General features: G+C 38.2%; 1 protein-coding gene across 3 annotated transcripts in view; it reads right to left on the bottom strand.

Annotated features, from left to right (window-relative positions):
• MTHFD2L (methylenetetrahydrofolate dehydrogenase (NADP+ dependent) 2 like) overlaps positions 1-20,042 on the bottom strand; it is a 126,460-nt gene that overhangs the window by 79,383 nt on the left and 27,035 nt on the right. For all 3 annotated transcript variants that reach the window (XR_004283498.1, XM_032334580.1, XM_032334579.1), the window contains exons 4-5: positions 9,142-9,294; positions 7,873-7,980 (exon numbers count right to left, since the gene is read on the bottom strand). Coding sequence is in view for 2 of the 3 variants with exons in the window: in XM_032334580.1 (XP_032190471.1) it covers positions 7,873-7,980; positions 9,142-9,294 (261 nt within the window). In the remaining variant the exon portion in view is untranslated. The remainder of the gene's footprint in view (positions 1-7,872; positions 7,981-9,141; positions 9,295-20,042) is intronic.

The following is a 20,042-nucleotide window of genomic DNA, read 5'->3' as shown; positions in this document are numbered from 1 at the left end:
AGATTTCTGCCTGCATTTGAGAGTGAAATATTCAGGCTTCTTGAAGTGCACTGCGCTGCTTACAGCCCTTCTCGGCAACCTCTCTGTGGAAAAACGCTAGACCTCTGGAGGCATGCTAGTGCAAAGACAGCAAATATCCAGGGGGCAAATATAGCAAATATAAATACAGAGATATGTATTTTGTTAGGGAAAAAAAACAAAAAATGAAAACCAACTTCCAGAGCCAGAGAGTCACAGTGCTTACCATGTTAAAGACTATATACTCTATCACTATATTAAAGTCTCTGAGAAATATCACCGTCAAGTGATTGATTGATTTTTTTTTAAGATTATATTTATTTATTTGACAAAGACAGAGACCACAAGTAGGCAGAGAAGCAGGCAGAAAGAGGAAGGGAAGCAGACTCCCCGAAGAGCAGAGAGCCTGATGTGGGGCTCAATCCCAGGACCCTGGAATCATGACCTGAGCCAAAGACAGAGGATTTAACCCACTAAGCCACCCAGGTACCCCTAGCTTGATTTATTTAATCCAGATTTCCCAAATTTATTTTGAACAACACCTCCCCCTTTTAAAAAAAAATCAAACCCATTTAAGATTTTGTGGTACATCGGTGCTGCTAAGAATACAGCTTATGAATAGTTGTATTAAAATTTTCATGATACTCTTCCAGGAGTAAAGTAAATTTACCCATTCATTTGTTGAACAAAGACTCTGGACAGCTATTGTGTGAGGTGCTGGAGATAAAATGGGCAGATAAGCAGATGTGGTCTTTGCTTTTGTGGGGTTAACAGTCTAGTGAGTGTGGATGAACAGTAAGTAAATAAGGACACTAAGAAATGGTTATCACAAACTGATCAATGATGTGAAGGAAAAGTTCTTCAGTGCATCCATGATGGTCTGTGTGAGAGGGTGAGACGCGCTATCAGAAAAGCCTGCCCGAGGCTTCTATCTGAGCTGACATACAAGACATGAGTAAGAGGGCGTGCCCCTACCTGAGAGGCTGAAGAATGACAGGTAAGGGGTTAAAACAGAACGATGAGGGAGAGGGTAAAGAGGAGCAGCACTGAGATGCCTTGAAAGTGTAGAGAAATATACACAATGGGAAATAGAAAAAGACCTCAAAATACAAAAAGCAACAAATTATAAGAAGAAGAAAAAAGAAGAGACTTCAGAGATATTTACTGATTAAACAGAGTGCAGCCCACACTATTTAAGTATATTTAGTACCTTTATATAATAACACTCTTGGCACTGACTTTATTTATTTTTATAAACTTAGTTATTTATTTTGGAGGGAGAGCAAGTACGTGGAGAGAGGGGGAAAGAGAGGGGGAAAGAGAGAATCTTCAAGTAGACTCCCCGCTGAGTGTAGAGCCCAGCAGAGTTCAGTCTCACGGACCTGAGATCATGACCTGAGCCAAAACCAAGAGCTGAGAGCTCCACCAACTAAGCCACCCAGGCACCCCTGACTTTATGTTTTTAAATCACTAAATCATCACTTATATTTATGGTATGAATTATTTCTTTTCTAGAGACTGAAATGTTTTCTTCCAGATTTTAGGAATTTCTAATAATTTCAGATGAGATCAGGTGTGTTCAGGGCAGTATGCCATAGACAAAATTTTTCCTAATTTCAAGTAGAAGATAGTTTTGTTTTTGCCTAATAGGTGGGATTTTTTGGTCTGAAGTGAAGAACACTAGCAGACTTTAAATCTTAAATGACACTTAAATTAAATGACACTTAAATTAAGTGATTTAAGATTATGGCTGTCATTGGTAGGAGAGAGATCTCAGGACACCGCGAATGGAGGGGAGGGTACTGCTGGCAACATTAATTGAAAGACATCACCGTGTTTTTCCAGTAAAACACTCAGGATCTATCCTTTTCTTTACAATTATTTTTTTCCCCCTTAAGCTGCTAATAGATACTGCTGTCTTCTTACAGAGGAGCTGGTTTCTTTGTCATGGAGGTGGGGAATATGATGGTGAATAAATCAGCTATTTCTCTGTCCTCCTGAGCTTGCAGTCTAGTAGGAAAGCCGGCCATTAAACAGTTAGGAATGAATGATTAGTCACCATAATTGTGCCAAGAGCTGCAAAAGAGGTTGAGCTTTCTGTAATAGAATGTAGCTATAGATGGGCGCCTGGGTGGCTCAGTGGGTTAAGCCGCTGCCTTCGGCTCAGGTCATGATCTCAGGGTCCTGGGATCGAGTCAGACATCAGGCTCTCTGCTTAGCAGGGAGCCTGCTTCCTCCTCTCTCTCTCTGCCTGCCTCTCTGCCTACTTGTGATCTCTCTCTGTCAAATAAATAAATAAATAATAAATAAAATAAAATAAAATAATTAAAAAAAAAAGAATGTAGCTATAGGGTGGTACCTTGAACATGCAGGCTTGGAGACACTACAAAAAGGGCTGCTTTGTGCTGGTCATAAAATAAATGTCTCATGCTCTGAGGTCATGGGGAAAGAGAGAAAATGAGAGGGAAAGAGAAAGATGTGAACTTTACTTTACCTTTTAAAGGTTAGGGGTGCCTTGGTGGCTCAGTCACTTAAGCACCTGCCTTTGGCTCAGGTCATGATCCCAGTGGATCATGAAGCCCCATGAAGTGGAGCCCCCACTTCAGGCTTTCTGCTCAAAGGGGAGTCTGCTTCTCCCTCTGCCCCCTGCTGGTGCTTGCTCTCACTTGCTCTCTCTCTGTCTCTGTCTCTCTCTCTCTCTCAAATAAATAAATAAAATCTTAAAAAAAATAAAGAAATGAATCAATAAATAATGTTTAATGATGGTTGCGAGAATGTAATAGTTCCAGCCTCCTGATGTAAGAAAACATGCTATTTTCCAAGTACAGTGCTTTCCAGATAAGAGCTGGTTGAATTTAGGAGATGTTAAAAATTAAGTAGTACTCAGGGCACCTGGGCAGCTCCGTCAGTTAGGTGTCTGACTACAGCTCAGGTCATGATCTAGGGGTCCTGGGATTGAGCCCCACATCAGACTCCCTGCTCAATGGAGTCTGCTTCTCCCTTTCCCTCTGACCCTGCCCTGGCTTGTGCTCTCTCTCTGTCAAATAAATAAAATCTTAAAACAATGAAGCAGTACTCTTATCATTCAGCTTAGAAAAGGAGACTAGAACAATCATTTTATTTCCTATTGCCTTCTTCTATGCAAACTCAGTGCTGGAATTCAGTAAGGTCTCTCATGGGCACAGAGGCATCACAAGACATACCATCTCCAATCTCTCACCACGGGTCCTTCTAACAGGGGTAGTGGGCTGGGAGGAACAGAGAGGAAACGCCTGCCATCCCCCTGCCCCCGTTTGACAATGGTTCACTCCATGAAGGCAGCACACGTCCCACTCCACTCCGCTGCCAACAAGACGAAGTCTCAGTGCCTGTGGGGTGAGCCTTTGCGTGACTCCTGCGTTCCTAGGCGTTCCTATTTGGCTCCTCTCTTTGAAATCCGAGAGCGCCTGGCCCAGCCCGGCACTGGGCTGAGCTCCATCACACAAACCACTCAGATCACACTGCACTGCCTGGAACGTCTGCTCCCGGGTTGCCTCCCGACAGCACCTCCCGGAGGTGAGAGAGAACGGTCCCAGTCGGGCAGGTGTTCGTTTTCACACCTGGAGCCCATTTTCACAAAGGAAGGGCATTCTCTTGGCGAAACATCTTACGGTTTTCCATTTACATAGCCTGCCCCTTGAATAGAAATGACCTGATACATAGAAAGGTGCAGCAGAAGGGCAGATGGAATTCAAAAGCTGAACCTCAATGCAGAAGCCGCATTGGGAGAAAACAGTGTCCAGAGATGAACTCTGCAGATGCGGACTGTCATCTTCCAGACACAGAGAGCTAAGTCTTTTCTAAGTCTTCCCTGCAGCATTTCACAGGAGAATTAAGTACTGAATGCATATTGTCTGAGCGAAATCAAGAAGACCCCTGAGCCCATAGAACTCTAAGCATAATCGGCTTGCTGTCCCTTTCAAATGCTACTTGAAAAAGTCCCTGTAGAGGGGAGCCTGGGCATCCGACACTTTGTTTCAGCTCAGGTCATGATCTCAGGGATGTGAGATCAAGCTCGACACCAGCTCCGCACTCAGCCCTGAGTCTGCTTGGGACTCTATCCTTCTCCCTCTGCCCATCCCCCCGCCCGGCCCCGCCTCTCCGCTCACACAACTGTGTTCTCTCTCTCTGGTTCTCTCAAATAAATAAATCTTTAAAAAAAGAAAAAGTTCCTGCATCAATGTAGGAACTGCAATGATACCACAACCTTTCAGCCAAAGGAGAAGCATGTAGCTACATGTCGTGACAATTTGGGGGGAGTCTGTCTAGATGTGATGTCCTACATAAGAATATAAAATACACAGAAAAACACCAACTCTAAAAAAAACCTTGAAACCTTGAAAACCTTGAAATAAAATTAGATTCTGTATTCTTTTGGTGACAAGTAATAATCTTAACACCTGGTCATTATGGTACTTTGTTATCTTGTAGGAAATTCTGTCTTAGAGAAACTCAAGAATGTCTCTCTTATTTCCTCACAGTAAAGCTAAAAAATAAAGACACTGGGCTGAGACCAACGGCATTCAGTTTCCATTCTGAAAAAAAGGTGAACCTGGGTAGGTTACCACATACAATGAAGTTAAAAGAAGACACAGTGTCCTCTAGTAGGTGGTCACAACTGTACTCAAACATCGTTATAAGGCGTGGAGCTCAAGAGAAGAGATTCTCCATCGTCAATATCTTTATATCCCCTAAATTAGCCACAGGCTTCCCAAAGCAAATGCAATGTTTGCTTAGAGATGGCGAATTTTATTTCATGCCATTGAATATTTATAATTTAGAACACCCTTACATGTATATGGTGTACCTCTGTATCAACGTCCCCCTTCACCACCAAGACTGTGAGCTCTTGAAAGACAGGAACCATCTCTCACTTGCTCTCTATAAACTACAGAGTGGCTCAAATGCCGTGTCCTCCACAAAGCCTTCTGTGATGCCATGTCCTCAATAGAAGATACTCTCCCTGCAGAACCCCACTGGGTCAAGCATTAGCACTACTCTTTACCTCAAGATTCGAGCACATTCTCAGCCCTTTAAATATTTCAAGCCTTTGAGGAATTAAAATAGGCTCTTTCTCACCAAACAGCTGGGATTGATGTCCTAAATAATCAGGACTCAAAGCTAGCCAGGAGTAGATACGTATTAATCAAGCTAAATTACAGTATGGCCATTTTTCTTCTCGTACGATTATCTTTGGCTTTAAGACACAAATGAATCATTGGGGTTCTGAATCTCTTCTGGCAAAGAAAGACAGCGTGAGCCGAACGCTCAACATTGCGAGTGTCATCAGAACAGTTCTATAGATATGAATTTGCCGAGGTAATCCTCCTTCATTATCTCCATTAGCTAACAATGCACATGTAGTCACGGCACATAATTACTGCTCTAACAGACAGGGACGTTTGAAATATTAACTTTCCCACAGACTCCAAATCTTCAGTAAGCAGCTCTCAACAATTCATTATATTAATCATATATGTCACCACACTCCCATTAAATAGGCATGAGGTTAAACATCACTCATGTCGCAAACGGCCCAACATCATTTTTAATATAATTTGTTACGTTTTAGATACTGTAATTATAACGGCACCTAGGTGCTGCTATAAGTGGAAAGTTAACTATCTGACCTGTGAGTAACCAGTATTATAACTAATTCCACTTTAATTCAATTTTCAACATGCATTCATGAGAATATTTTATAATATGAAGTATATAAAGTGTTTATGAAGTTAATATGCATTATGACAGGGGACGTCTAATTTAAAAATTGCGTAAAGAAGGGAAAGAAGGAATAAATTGATTTTCTTAGACTTAGGAATTTTGGACAATGGAAACTTATCAAGAACTTAACATACAATATACTGACATCTATTAAAAAAATTACAATGGAAAGTATGATTTGGAAGAGTATGATGTCATATTTCCAGTCAAATACTTGACAGACTTTATAAATTCTACGTTTACACAAATTATTGCAGGAAAGACTAGATTTGATCCCAAAAAAGGAAACATAAAACCTACCAGAGAAAGACAATAAAGTTTCAAACCAAGGTGAAGAATACATCCTTAGCCTTGGATCATGCTATTCAAAACATTATGGTTAATATGTCCACAGATTATTGAGTTAAGCATATAACAGAAATAATGGTAACAGGCACGGTTCACACTGAGCAAGCATGTACTTAACGTATGATGTCAGCACCAGAGTTAGAACTTTACGTTCAGATCTCATCTAATTTTCACATTAACCCAGTGAAGGAGATATTAATATTATTTGCGCTTCACGGATATGGGCAGTAGAGACTCGCCCGGCATAAATATCTCATCCAAGGACACAGGGTGCGGCAGGAGGTGGGTCTCACCCTGAGTCTGTCCTCCTAAACACAGACAGCATCCAGCTGCCATATCTGGTTCCAGCATTTCCTCGTGTGGCCTTGGGTGAGTCACCCGAACCCTCTAAAGTTCATTTCTTTTAGCTGCAAAATGCAAATAATATTAATATATGCCAGAACGACTGAGAATGAAATAAGAGGACTTACCAGAAAGTACCATACAGCTTGTGGAACAACACAATGCTGCTTGTTATGTTATTGATGAGGTAAGAAAATAAAATGTTGAAAATGAAGTAAAATTTGCACACTGACACAGAGTCAAAACCTTCCAACAGGGGTGCCTGGGTGACTCCATCATTAAGCGTCTACCTTTGGCTCAAGTCATGATCCCATGTCTTGGGACCCCATATCCTAGGATCCATGTCCTGGTATCTCAGATCCGGGAATTGAGCCCCAATCAGGCTCCCTGCTTGATCGGAAGCCTGCTTCTCCCTCTCCTGCTCCCCCTACTTGTATTCCCTCTCTCACTGTGTCTCTGTCAAATAAATAAATAAAATCTTTGGAAAAAAATTTTTTTTCCAACAAAAATGGTATACCTAGGTAAATATTTCTGGTTGTTTTAACTTGTTTACCATAGAAATTACTGCATAAAGGCAAATATGAATCAATATATTACATCCTAAGAGACAGAAAAGCCCTAGTAGATTAAGTTGGAAGCAAACAGTAACGCTAGAGCTGTCGATGTTCACTATGAAAACTGTGTGCGTACTACTAGATTTCGCCTTTCAAAGAGCTCCTCAAGACTAAAGCTTTTTGAAGTTACCTGGCGTCATCATCAGGCCCTAATTTACTGTGATCCGCACATACGTTTTGATTACTGGTAATATTTAAATCCTTAGGCCCAGGAAGGAAAAGGAATATTCAAAAGTCCCATTCATTATTTTAGGTAAGTGATATGTCATGGCTGGGCTTCTCTTTCCATAGGACTTTGTGGCTTAAGAAATTATTCCAGGTGTCTTATGTCAGCAAAGATCCCAAAAGGAATGCTTAAAAATTTAGGATCAAGACACTGGAATTCACCAAGGTTAATAATGATAAGAAATCTCTATTTCTATACATCAGTGTGTTTGTGTGCATGCGTGTGTGTGTGTGTGTGTGTGTGTGTGTGCGCATGCAGAAGTCTACTGACAACGTAGACTGTTATGTATTTAGTGGCTTTCCACTTTTCTTTATGTTTGCATTGTCAATTATTTAAAGGAAGTGTATATGGCCAAAATAATAGTAATAGGGACAAAAGGGCCATATATTTCCAGCAATTCTTTTATTCACTTTCAAGGTGCTCATATCACTAGATGAAGGAGGAGGGAGGCTTTTATTTGCATAAATCCACGAATATACTGAGCCACGTTTCCAAACGTCCTGACTCAATTTTAAGAACAAAGAAGATCACAAGAATATATGGAATCAAGGCCCGACCTACCTCCCGGCCGCTCGTGCTCTCCGTCAGTGTGCAAAAGCATGGCGATGGGCATCCCTACATTCTTGGATCTTCCAGCTACAACCACATTTTTCCCAAATGTTTCAATTCCTTAAAACATAGAGTTTGATTTAAATGAAGAATCAACAATAAGAAGCAGATTAAACATTTGAACGGCCAACTAAAACATTCTTTAAAAACTTCTAATTAAATCTGCATTATTGTGTGGCTTCTCTATAATGTGCCACATTCATTATTTATGAATATTCTTTTTACGCTTCAGAGATTTGTCACTTCCTCTGTAACTGTCCTCATTAAAAAACTACACTTTCAAGTTGCCATTAAATTACTTTTAAACATGGAGATTCACATGAAGAGTTAGACATGAAAAGACTTAAAATATATTAACTACTAATTATAAAGTAAGCAAAGTAAAACAATGTTGAGCTTAATTGGCAATCAAACTTTCAGCAAATCTGGAACAAAATGAAGTGGAGGAAAAGTTTATTTATTTATTTGTTTGTTTATTTATTTATTTATTTTTACAAAGCTCATGCCCTTTACCCCATCAGAAAGAGGTGCTGAACTTCAGGGACTCGAAAAGATAGGAAAGATAAAATTTTTAGATATAACACACTCTACTTGGTTTGGGCACAATTGACTCATACATAAAATGAAGAAGTTAGAATTAAGGTTTTTACAAGTAGTAATGTCCTAAGAGGATGGTGCTAGAATCCATCCTAGAAGATAAAAGGAGAAGATGTGGTCAGAAACAGAAGGGACAGTAGGGAGGCAGGACAGTCACAAACATAAAGGCAGTATGGAATTAATTAAAGTAGAGACAAACGTCTCTCTATACACCTCAAGGGTCCGAGGGTGTATTACTGCACTTAGAGCATAATTCAGATGTAAATGCCTCTAGTAAAAACCTAGGATCTTTAGAGATGGCTCCAATATGTTCATCACATTTTGGTTTTAAAGGTAAGGAAAACCACAATTCATTTTGGAAAATGCACATTAAGTGTATAATTGAAAATGAGGGAGACAAACCTACTCTTGGGAAAATTCACTCCTACAAGGAACAATGGCAGTTACCTGTAACCTGGCATGCGCTCCTCATTTTATTCAATTTTGGATTATTCTTTGACTTCTAAAACTTTACAGCTTTCTACAGACTGAGGTTTTATGGCTTGTCGTTTTCTTTCACTCAGTACGGAAACGGTTCTATCAGAGCACTGCACAAATGCGTCCCGTGGACCTCAAGTTACCAACCTGTCCTCTTGATGATTTCCCAAACAGCACTGGCGGTGGCAGGTATGAGAGAATGCTGGTCAAGGCACAGTCTTCCAATGTTGATGATATGAAATCCATCCACATCTTTTTCAGGGGCAATTCCATTGCACACGGTTCGCTCGTCCACATGGTCTGAAATGTAAATAAAATTGGTCTAACTTTAAAATGGTCATTTATTTGGAAGTCTTTCCTTGAAATCTGAAGACCCACATTATGATTTGGCTTCAGGAAAGGTGTAAAATCATTACTCTGCCCTTATCCTTTCCACCAAAACAGTAAGCCAAAGTGTGCTTGGCTGACAGCTGTAATTAACCACCTCAAGAGTTTAGGGCTGGCGTGGTGAGAGGGGAAAATGTGTGAAATAAAACAAAGCCAATGAAAACTGGAAACAGCTAGGTCCTAAATCTTTGCCTCAATAAGTTTACCTACTTAGCGGTTTAAATCTTTGTTTTTCCCATACAAGACATTTCCATGAATAGGCTTCTATTAAATATTTCCAGCATTACAGATTAAAAGGGCCTTGTTAGTATTAAAACAATCATAACATCATTAATGTGCCTAACTTCCTCCCAAATGACATAACAGAAAAGCAAATCACAAAGACACACACACACATGCACACACACATAGGCCTCCTTTGTCTGAAGCACTAGCACACTGATATCCAAAAATACAATTTTGGTTTTCTATTTGGAAGGAAAAAAAAATAATAAGAGTAATAAACTAATCAAAAGAGACAGGAAATGCTAATCATCATTTCATTTTGAAAAGTAATAAGTAGAAGTAATAAAGCTCCTCCCAAACCCTACAATAAGCCCATGTGCCTAATATACTGAAATAAAGGTATTATTTGCTACGTAAAAGTTTCTTTGTTCATCACACAATGGATGTCATTTAGATATAATTTTTAAGAACATTATCAAAGCCCAAGTTAAAATTGTTCTCAAAGAGCTATGCCTTGTACCTTAGATCTTCTGTATTCTAAATGGGATACTACCGCCATTTTACTTTAAATTCGATTTGCCAGCATGAAACTCCAAAGTTTCTTACAGGTACACCAGTAGTAATCTGAATTATGTTCATACAGAAATTGGGTCTTTGTGAACAATCAACAGTTGTTGATGGAGACACTTAACGACTGAGCCACCCAGGCGCACCACAAAATGCATCTCAAAGTATAGTCCTATTGCTGCTATTTTAAAAAAAACGTTATTCAGAAAACACGGGGGAGTCACTAGACACAGACAGATCTGGGCATCTGAAAGACAGGAATGGCACTCAGAGAGTTTCCCATTTTGGAGACTTTCCTTAGACACAGGACAGCTAGAACTTGGATAGACATCTGTGGTCCTACATGCTTAAGGAATCAAGGCACAAAGTTTGAGCTATCACAGCAGCTGAAAATTGAAGGGATATATCCAGAATAGGAGAAAGGCACAGAGTAGAGCTTCAAAGTGTTATCCATAAATTCTGCCCAATTCTCTGACCCCTAATCAACATACACATGAGAAAAACTCCAAGAAGCCCATCAAGGCTCAGAGAACTACACAGAGATTGCACATGTGGTTCAGCAAAGGCAAAGCAAAACGTGAAGTCCTCAATGTGAGAGGCATTTACAAAAAATATTACAGGGTGCCTGGGTGGCTCAGTCAGTTAAGCATCTACTTTTGGCTCAGGTCATGATGCTAGAGTCCTGGCATCAAGTCCCTCTTCGGGCTCCCTGCTCAGTGGGGAGTCTGCCTCTCCCTCTCCTTCTACCCCTCCCCCTCGTCCCTTTCTCTCCCTTGCTCTCTCTCTCTCAAGTAAATAAATAAAATCTTAAAAAAAAGAACCTTATAGCTAACTTATACTTAATAATGGAATGCTCATTCTTTTTCCTCAAGAAAAGAAGACAATAGTGTCACTCCCACCATTACTATCCAGTGTTTTACTGGAGCTCTTAGGTAATGTGATAATACAAGGAAAAGAAAAAAGAGGTCTAAGATCAGAAGGGAAGAACTGAAACACCCTAGCCACAGATAGCATGGTTATTAACGCAGAACATCCTAAAAAAATTAAAAAAACAATAAAAGAACTGATAAAGTGGATTTTGCAAGAGCACAGAGTACAAAGTCAAAATCAATACAAAAAATCAATTGTTGGGACACGTCGGTGGCTCAGTCAGTGAAGCCTCTGCCTTTGGCTCAGGTCATGATCCCAGGGTCCTGGGATTGAGTCCCGCATTGGGCTCCTTGCTCAGCAAGGCATCTGCTTCTCCCTCTACCTGCTGCTCCCCCGACTTGTGCCCTGTCTCTCTCTCTCTGACAAATAAATAAATAAAATCTTTTTAAAAAAAAAAATCTATTGTAGGGGCACCTGAGTGACTAAGTGGGTTAACACCTCTGCCTCCAGCTCAGGTCATGATCCCGGGGTCCTGGGATGGAGCCCTGCATTGGGTTCTCTGCTCAGCAGGGCGCCTGCTTCCTCTTCTCTCTCTCTGCCTGCCTCTCTGTCTGCCTCTCTGTCTACTTGTGATCTCTGTCTGCCAAATAGATAAATAAAATCCTAAAAAAAAAAAAAATCTATTGCATTTCTGTATATAAGGAGTGACTAATTGAAAATGAAATGTTAAAAATACATCTTACAATATTTAACCAATCATAACACACTTAGAAGTAAATTTTTTAAGTTTGAGGGTAACCTCTACAATGAGAACTAGAAAACATCACTGACAGATGACCCAAGTAAATGGAAGGTATGCTATGTTCATGGACTGAAAGATTCAATAGTGTTAAGTTGTCAATTCTTCCAAACTGATCAATAGCTTCAATGTAATCTCAATCATAATTCTATGAGGCTTTTTGGTAGAGGCTGACTGATTCTAAAATTTATATGACCAGGCACAGGAAAATCCAAAGCAATCTTGAAAGTGAGTGAAGTTGGAGGACTCACAATACCTCACTTCAAGACTCACTCCACAGATTCAGCGATCAGGATGGCATGGTACTGGTGTAGGGATAGGCATATACATCAGTGGAACAGAATAAAGAGCCCAGCTTTAGATTCACACTTATTAATTGGTAAAGCAATTCAATGGAGAAAGGAAAATCTTTTCAACAAAAAGCACTTGACAGCTTGACAGCCATATTGGGGGTGGAGGGGAACTGAACCGTAATCTCTACTTCAGGGAATACAGAAAATTTTATTACAAATGGATTATAAATCTAAACATAAACGCTAAAACTGAATAGTTTCTGGGTGAAAACTTTAATTTGTGTGCTAGATACAGGCAAAGCTTTCTAAGAATACAAAACGTAAAGGACAAAAGAAAAAAAACTGATCCATTCAGCTTCAGAAACATTAAAATCTTATGCCCATGAAAAGACACCATTAACAAAATGAATACCAAGCCAAAGACTGGGAGAAAATATTTGCAAAACCCATACCTGACAAAGAACTTGCATCCAGATATATAAAGAACTCTCAAAACTGAATCTTAAAAAAGAAAATAAATCAGTTTTTTTAAAATGAGCTTCATACACAAGCAGGCATTCTACAAAGGAAGGTATTTATATGGGCAACATGCATGTGGGAAAACAAACAGACAAACAAACACAACAGACCAGCGGTTCCCTAGGAGTGAGGATGAAGGTAGGTACAGGGACTGACAGGAAAGGAACATGAGAAAACTCTCTCAATTCATAAGCAAAACAAAACAAAACACTTGGTATTCTGACAGGGGTTGAAGTTACATGAAAGTTTACATTTTTTTTAAACTTAAGAAATAGTACGCTTAAGATGTGTGCATTTCAATGCAACACAAATTTCACCTAAAAACATGCATATTGATCTGTAGTTAATGATATGCACGCTGAAGTTTTAGTTATACATTTGAAGTTATACATCTGAAGTTTTTCATAATAAAATTTTGAAAAATTACAACCAAAAATTACAACAAAAATACAAGCATCCCCCAACATCTTGATCCCTTTACTATGCTCTCCTCTTTTTCTGACAGCACATCAACTTCTAATAAATATAAACGGATATTTATTACATTTACTTTCCATTGTCCATCTCTCCTGCTACTCCACGAGGATAGAAATTTTTGTCTTTTTGTCTTTCTTGCCCTGATGTATTCCTACCACAAAGAACAGGGCCTGCGGCAAGAGGGGCTCAATAAACATTTGTTGCATAAATGATTACTATCATTATTGACTCATAGAAAGAAACTAGACAAAATCTAGGGGACAACCAGGAACAATTAGAACAGGCCACCATAAGGAAAAGATGTCTGATCCTTCTACAACCTCTGAATTCCATCCTTTAAAAACATAATAAAAAACCAAAGGTCGCTTTCATTAAAATCTTTATTTGTCAGTATCTTTGCGTCAACATTGTTAAGTAACTGGCATTTTTACATCTTCCAATATAAAGGTGAAGTAAAAGACTCATGTTTGTCTCTTCTTTATTGATTTCTTCCTTTCAGGACTTGAAAAGTCAGAAATTTAAGGTAGAGTTTTATGCTTAAAGACAAAGTCCACACTCTGAAGACGAATACAGGCCCTTGAAAATGTGCTCATTTATGCACTCAACAAATATTTACTGGGTGTCTACCATGTGCCCAATATTGTCCTAAAGATTTAGGATACATAGCGAACCAAAAAGACAAAATTTTTACTCCCTGGAGCCTACATTCTAATGGAATAAATGTCTTCCTAATCAAATTATTAAGCTATCGTCTCTTAATGAGTTAATTATTTTGAAGGAGTAAATAAGGGGGATACTTCTGGAAGCTGTGTTTCCTGTTCTCAAGCCAATAAGAAATATTTAAATCCTTTGGGTTCCACATCAAGGTTTCGAGACAGAAAATACTTATCAGGTGATAAGTAGTTGCCCAACATCATTTAAGAGCTGTTTCATCATTGAGGAGTCAGAGGACAAAAAAGGAATGGGAAATGAGTCTAATCTCACTCTGCTACTCCACCCCCAAATATGAGAATTGGTAGAGCTTGGAGGTGGAGTCGGAGGTACTGTCTAGGCCAGAAAGGGGTGGAACTGGCTGGCCCTCCACCCTTCCTTAGTCTCTCTCCTATAGCCACACAAAATTCGCAGCACTTTCCTAGGTCGACCTATTTTAAAGGCTGTGAAAGAACCATATTAATAGGAAGTGGGAACCTATACATAACACAAAGGCTGCTGCCTTTGCCCTTCATAATTCTGTTAAGTGACCTCAAGAGTATATGGAGATCTAAAAGTTGCCCTGGTTTAAGCCCTTGGTTTCCTCGGCACTAGACACAGTGACTTCTGTCAAATGTACTACCTACACTCCAAGCAGTGTATATTCTACAGAGGAAAACACTCAGATGAGCGAACACGTCTGCTCTGATGAGCTTCTCTAACACACAAGGGAAAAGAAGAGATGTTGTATTTGGGGGACCTCGCCTGCAAACTTGACAAGAGCAGCTGGTCTCACCCGTGTCCTAACTACCTCTTTCCCCTAGTGCCTGGCACAGAGTTATATGCAGATCAGTACATCTTGTTTGAACTGGTAAATGAATAAAGAGGGTCAGAAGGCAGTCATACAAACAGACCTTTTAAAAAACTTTCTACAAAGAAATATTCAGATGTTTCAAAGGGCCTTTTGATTTTGGTAAATTCTTTATCAATGCAGAATGCACTCAAAAAATAAATTAGAACATCATGGTAAGGGAAAAAGAAAAAAAAAGTGAAAACAAAAAGAAGTAATCACAGTGGTTCCAGGCAATTCTGGATCTTGAAGATACTTTGAGTAGTCTGGCTTCTTGAGTTACATGATGTAACCTGGTTATGAGAGCAATTGCTCAAAAAGAGGTAATTCTATAGATCTCAGTGACCTTGGGGTGGCTTCCACCTAGGAATAAATAGGGAGATACATACGTGGCTACCAGGACCAACCATCACCACAATCAGTGAGCACATTCACCACTCTGGAATTTCCTCAAACCCCTTTTCCTTCCTCTTTCCTGTCCCCTAACCTCCAACCAGCAGTAACCACTTGTTATATCCCTCTAGAATGTATATGTTGAAGCCCCAAATCCTAATGTATTAGTATTTGGAGATGGGGCCTTTGGGAAGTAATCAGGTTTAGGTGAGGTCATCAGGAATGAACCCTCAGGATGGAACCCTCAGGATGGAACTGGTGCCCTTATAAAAAGAGATACAAGAGGGTTTGCTTTCTTTCTCCACCTTGTGAGGATGCAGAAGAAAAAAAGGGACTGTCCAAAAGCCAGGAAGGGAGCTCTCACCAACTCTGACCATGCTGGTACTGATTTCAGATTTTTAGCCTTCAGAATTGTAAGGAAATAAAGCTCCTATAAACATGCATATACAATTCTTCATATTGATATGGGTTTGCTTTTCTTTTAGGTAAATATGTAGACATGAAATGGCTATGCCATATAATGGATATACATTTAACTTTCTAAGACATGACCAAATTATTTTCAAAGGGAACCATTTTGCATTCCTATCAGCAACACCACCTCCTACCAATATACGGTAAGGTCAGTAGTCTTTCTCATTTCAGCCATTTTAACTGTTTAATAGTTTAATAGACTCTTATTACAGTTTCCACTTGAATTTCCCTAATAACTACTTACCTTGAGTATCTATTCATGTAATTATTTCTTCTGTGATAAAGTGTTCAAATGTTTTGACCACTTTTGGAATTTATCCTGCTTGGTGTTCTCTGGGTTTGGTGTTTGTCTTTAATTTTGGAAAGTCTCAGTCAGTATTACTTCAAATCTTTTTTTGTTGTTGTTGTTCTGTTTCTCTCTTATCTTGGTATCCAACTGCATGAGTGTTAACTTTTTTAAAATGGCCTACAATTCTTGGATGCTCTGGGGGTTCTCCCCCCTTCTTCTTCTTCTTCTTCTTCTTCTTCTTCTTCTTCTTCTTCTTCTTCTTCTTTTTTTAATTTAAAATATTTCTTTGCATTTCAGTTTGAGAAGTTTCTCCTGGCATGTTCTCAAGCACATTATCCTTGGCCCATCTAGTCTACAACTGAGCCCATCAAAGCATTCTTCTGTTAGCTAAGTAGCTTTGATTTCTAGAATTTCTTTTTGATTCTTTCTGAGAGTTTCCATCTCTCTGATTTCCTTGCCCATCTGTTCTTGCATGTTATCTACTCTTTCCATTAGATCCCTTAATATATGAATCACGGTTACTTTAAATTCCCTGTTCAATAATTCCAAAACCTGTGTCATGAGTCAATCTGGTTCTGATGCTTGTTTTGTCCCTTCAAAATGTTTTCATTTGCCTTTTGTCACACCTTGTGATTTTTTTGCTGCCACACCCAAAACTATGGGCCCAGGAGTTTCTCACTCTTAAACTAGCATACTTTGGCCTCCAAAAGCTCATCAAAATTCCATTTAGGAGTCTCTTTAAGATATCAGTGTATAGTCCCAGTAGCTTCTGTTCAATGTCAGTAGATCTTGGTTGTGACTCTGTATTCGCCTCTCTCCAGATTTTGGGATGGTGGTTTGCCCTACACCCTCAGTTCTCTGATGGTCCAGAAAAGAATTAATTTTCAGTTTGTTCAGCTTTTTCTTATGGTAAGGACAAAAGGACTTACATTACTCTGGCTAGAAGTTGGCTTTTCTCAGGTTGTTTTTATTTTCTTGACGGAGATTGTTGAGAGCTCTTCATATATTCTGTATATTCCTATGTTGTCAGATATATGCCATGCAAATATTTTCTCTTTGTAGTCTATTTTAAAATTTTTTTTCTATTAAGGTATAATTAAACTCTAACACTATATTAGCTTCAGGTATACAATGTGGTTTGATATTTGCATATAATGCAAAATGATCACCACAACAAATCTAGTTAAAATCCATCACTATACAGTTACATTTTTTTCTTATGATGAGAACTTTCAAGATCTACTCTTAGTAACTTTCATATATGCAATATAGTATTAATTTTAGTACACGCTGCACATCATATGCCCATGACTTATTTTGTAACTGAAGGTTTGTACCTTTTAAGATTTTTGATTAATTTTAAAATTGGGTAGTGTTAATAATCTTCCAACCATGTTACCCATCTTCAAAGCTGTTTCAGCTATTCTAAGTATTTCATATTTCCATATGAATTTGACACTCTGATTGTCTACTGCTACAAAAAAGTATGATGGGATTTTGATTGAGACTGCCTTGAATCTACAAATCAATGTAAAAGTAACTGACATCTTAACAACATTTAGTCTTCCAGTCCATGAACATAGTATAGTGATCCATTTGTTTAGGTTTTATTTCATTTCTCTTAGGAATGTTCTAGTTTTTGATGTACAGGTTTTTCTCATCTTTTGTCAAACTTATGCTTAATGATTTCATTTTTTGATGTTATTTAAATTTTTTGCATTTCAATACCTGATGTTTGATGCTAATACACAAAATGTCAGCTGCATTTTCCATATTAATCTTGTATCTTTCAACTTTGCTAAAATCACTTATTAGTAGTATTGGTAGTCCTTTTTTTTTCTAGATTCCAATGGATTTTACACAGACAGTTGTATTATTTGCTTTTTTTCTTCTTCTTACCTTATTGTGCTGCTTAGAATTTCAAGTACAGTGTTAAACCAACATCCTTGACTTCTTCCTCATCACAGGAGGAAAACATTCAGTCTTTCATGATCAGTTATATTAGCTGTAAATTTTTCACACATGCCCCTTAATCAGTTCAAGGATGTTCCCTTTTATTATTAGTTTTATGATGGCCTTTTATCAGAAATCAACGATACATCTTACCAAATATTTTATCTGTTTCTATTGAGATGATCATATGACTTTTCATATTTAGCTTGTTAATGTGATTAAATACACGTTTGATTTCCTAATTTTAAAGCAATGTTGCATTCCTAGAATAAACCCTTTTGGTCATAAGGAATGATCCCCTTTATTATTGCTAGATTTTGTTAGATTTGGTTAACATCTTTTACATCTATGTTCATAAATGATACTGGTCTATGGCTTTCCTTTTTTGTAATGTCTTTGCCTGGGTTTTGGTATCAGGGTAATAATGGCCTCACATAATGAGTTCAGGAGTATTTCTTCCTTTTTAGCATTATTTTTTCCTTAAATATTTCATAGAATTCACCAGTGAAGCCAGCTGGATATGGAGCTTTCTTTGTGGAATTAATTTTAACTACAAAGTCAACTTTTTAAAAAAATTTTTTATAAACATATAATGTATTATTAGCCCCAGGGGTACAGGTCTGTGAATCGCCAGGTTTATAAACTTCACAGCACTTACCATAGCACATACCCTCCAAGTCAACTTTTTAATAGAATTAATCACGTTATCATCTACTTTTTTTAAAAGATTTTATTTATTTATGACAGAGAAAGATAGCAAGAGAGAGAATGCAAGATGTTGAAGAGGGAGAAGCAGGCTCCCCACTAGGCAGGGAACCCAATATGGCATTTGATCCCAGGATCACCACCCATGCCAAAGACAGATGCCTAAGGAACTTTTGAGCCACCCAGGTCGCCCACATTACCTACTTCTTGAATGGGCCTTGGCAGTGTGTGTCTCTCAAGAAAGCTGTTTACTTCATCAAAATTGTCAAATTACTCGGCATAAAGTTGTTCGAAATATTTCCTTTTATCCTTTTAATTGCCTTAGAATCTGTGTGATGTCACCTCTCTCATTCCTGATATTGGTAATTTGTATCTTTTTTTCCTTGATCAATTTACCTTTTGTTTCATTCATTTTCTTTACTATTTGTTTTCTATTTTATTAATTTCTGCTTTGATCTCTATTATTTTCTTTCTTGTCTTCCCTTTGTCTTTAACTTGCTTTTTTTTTCTAGTATCTTAAGGCAGAAGCTGAGGTTAATTTGGGATCTATCTACTTTTCTAAGGTAGGTATTATTAAGTATAGAGGTACTATATATTTCCTCCACATACTGCTTTAGCAGCATACCATAAATTTCGATATGTTGTGTATTCATAAAAAGTTAAAAATAATTTCTAACTTCCCTTTTTTAAATTCAATACATGGGTTATTTAGAAGGGTGTTATTTAGTTTCTAAGTATTTGGAAATTTCCAGATATTTTTCTATTAGTTATTTTTAATTTAATCCATTAAAGTCAGGGAAAACACTTCGGGCAACATGAATCTTTTCATATTTGAAATTTGTTTTATGGTATAGAATACATTATTTCTTCATAAATGTTCTATGTAAACCTAAGAAAAAAATGTGTATTCTGTCCTTTTCTGGGATAGTGGTCTACAAATGTCAATTAGGTCAAATTGAAATCCTTATAGATTTTCTGTTTTCTCAATTATTGAGAAACAGGTATTGAAATCTATGATTATAATTTTGGATTTGTCTATTTTTCTTTTAGTTTTTTAATTTTTCTATTAGTTTTTTATTGCAGCTTTCTTCTTAGGTATGTAAGTGATTAAAATTGTTATTTCTGGGGTGCCTGGGTGGCTCAGTCATTAAGCATCTGCCTACAGCTCAGGTCACAAACCCAGAGTCCTGGGATGGAGCCCTGCATCAGGTTCACTGCTCAGAGGGAAGCCTGCTTCTCCCTCTCACACTCCCCCTGCTTGTGTTCCCTTTCTCGCTGTGTCTCTCTGTCAAATAAAATAAACTCTTCAAAAAAAAAAAAAAGATTGTTATTTCTTTTTGATAAATGGATCCCTTTATTACTGTGGCATAACCTTTTTAATCCCTGATAATATTCATTGCTCTAAAATACACTTTGCCTGATATTAACATAACCATTCTAATTTTCCTTCAATTGGTGTTAACAGGGTATATCTTTTCCATCCTTGCTAATAATCTCTCTGTGTCTTTACACTTGAAGTGTGTTTTTTGCATGCAGCATACAGTTGGCTCTTGCATT

Source organism: Mustela erminea, chromosome 2, assembly GCF_009829155.1.
Source record: "Mustela erminea isolate mMusErm1 chromosome 2, mMusErm1.Pri, whole genome shotgun sequence".
Classification (NCBI taxonomy): Eukaryota; Metazoa; Chordata; class Mammalia; order Carnivora; family Mustelidae; genus Mustela; species Mustela erminea.
This window is presented reverse-complemented; position numbering and strand designations above follow the sequence as displayed.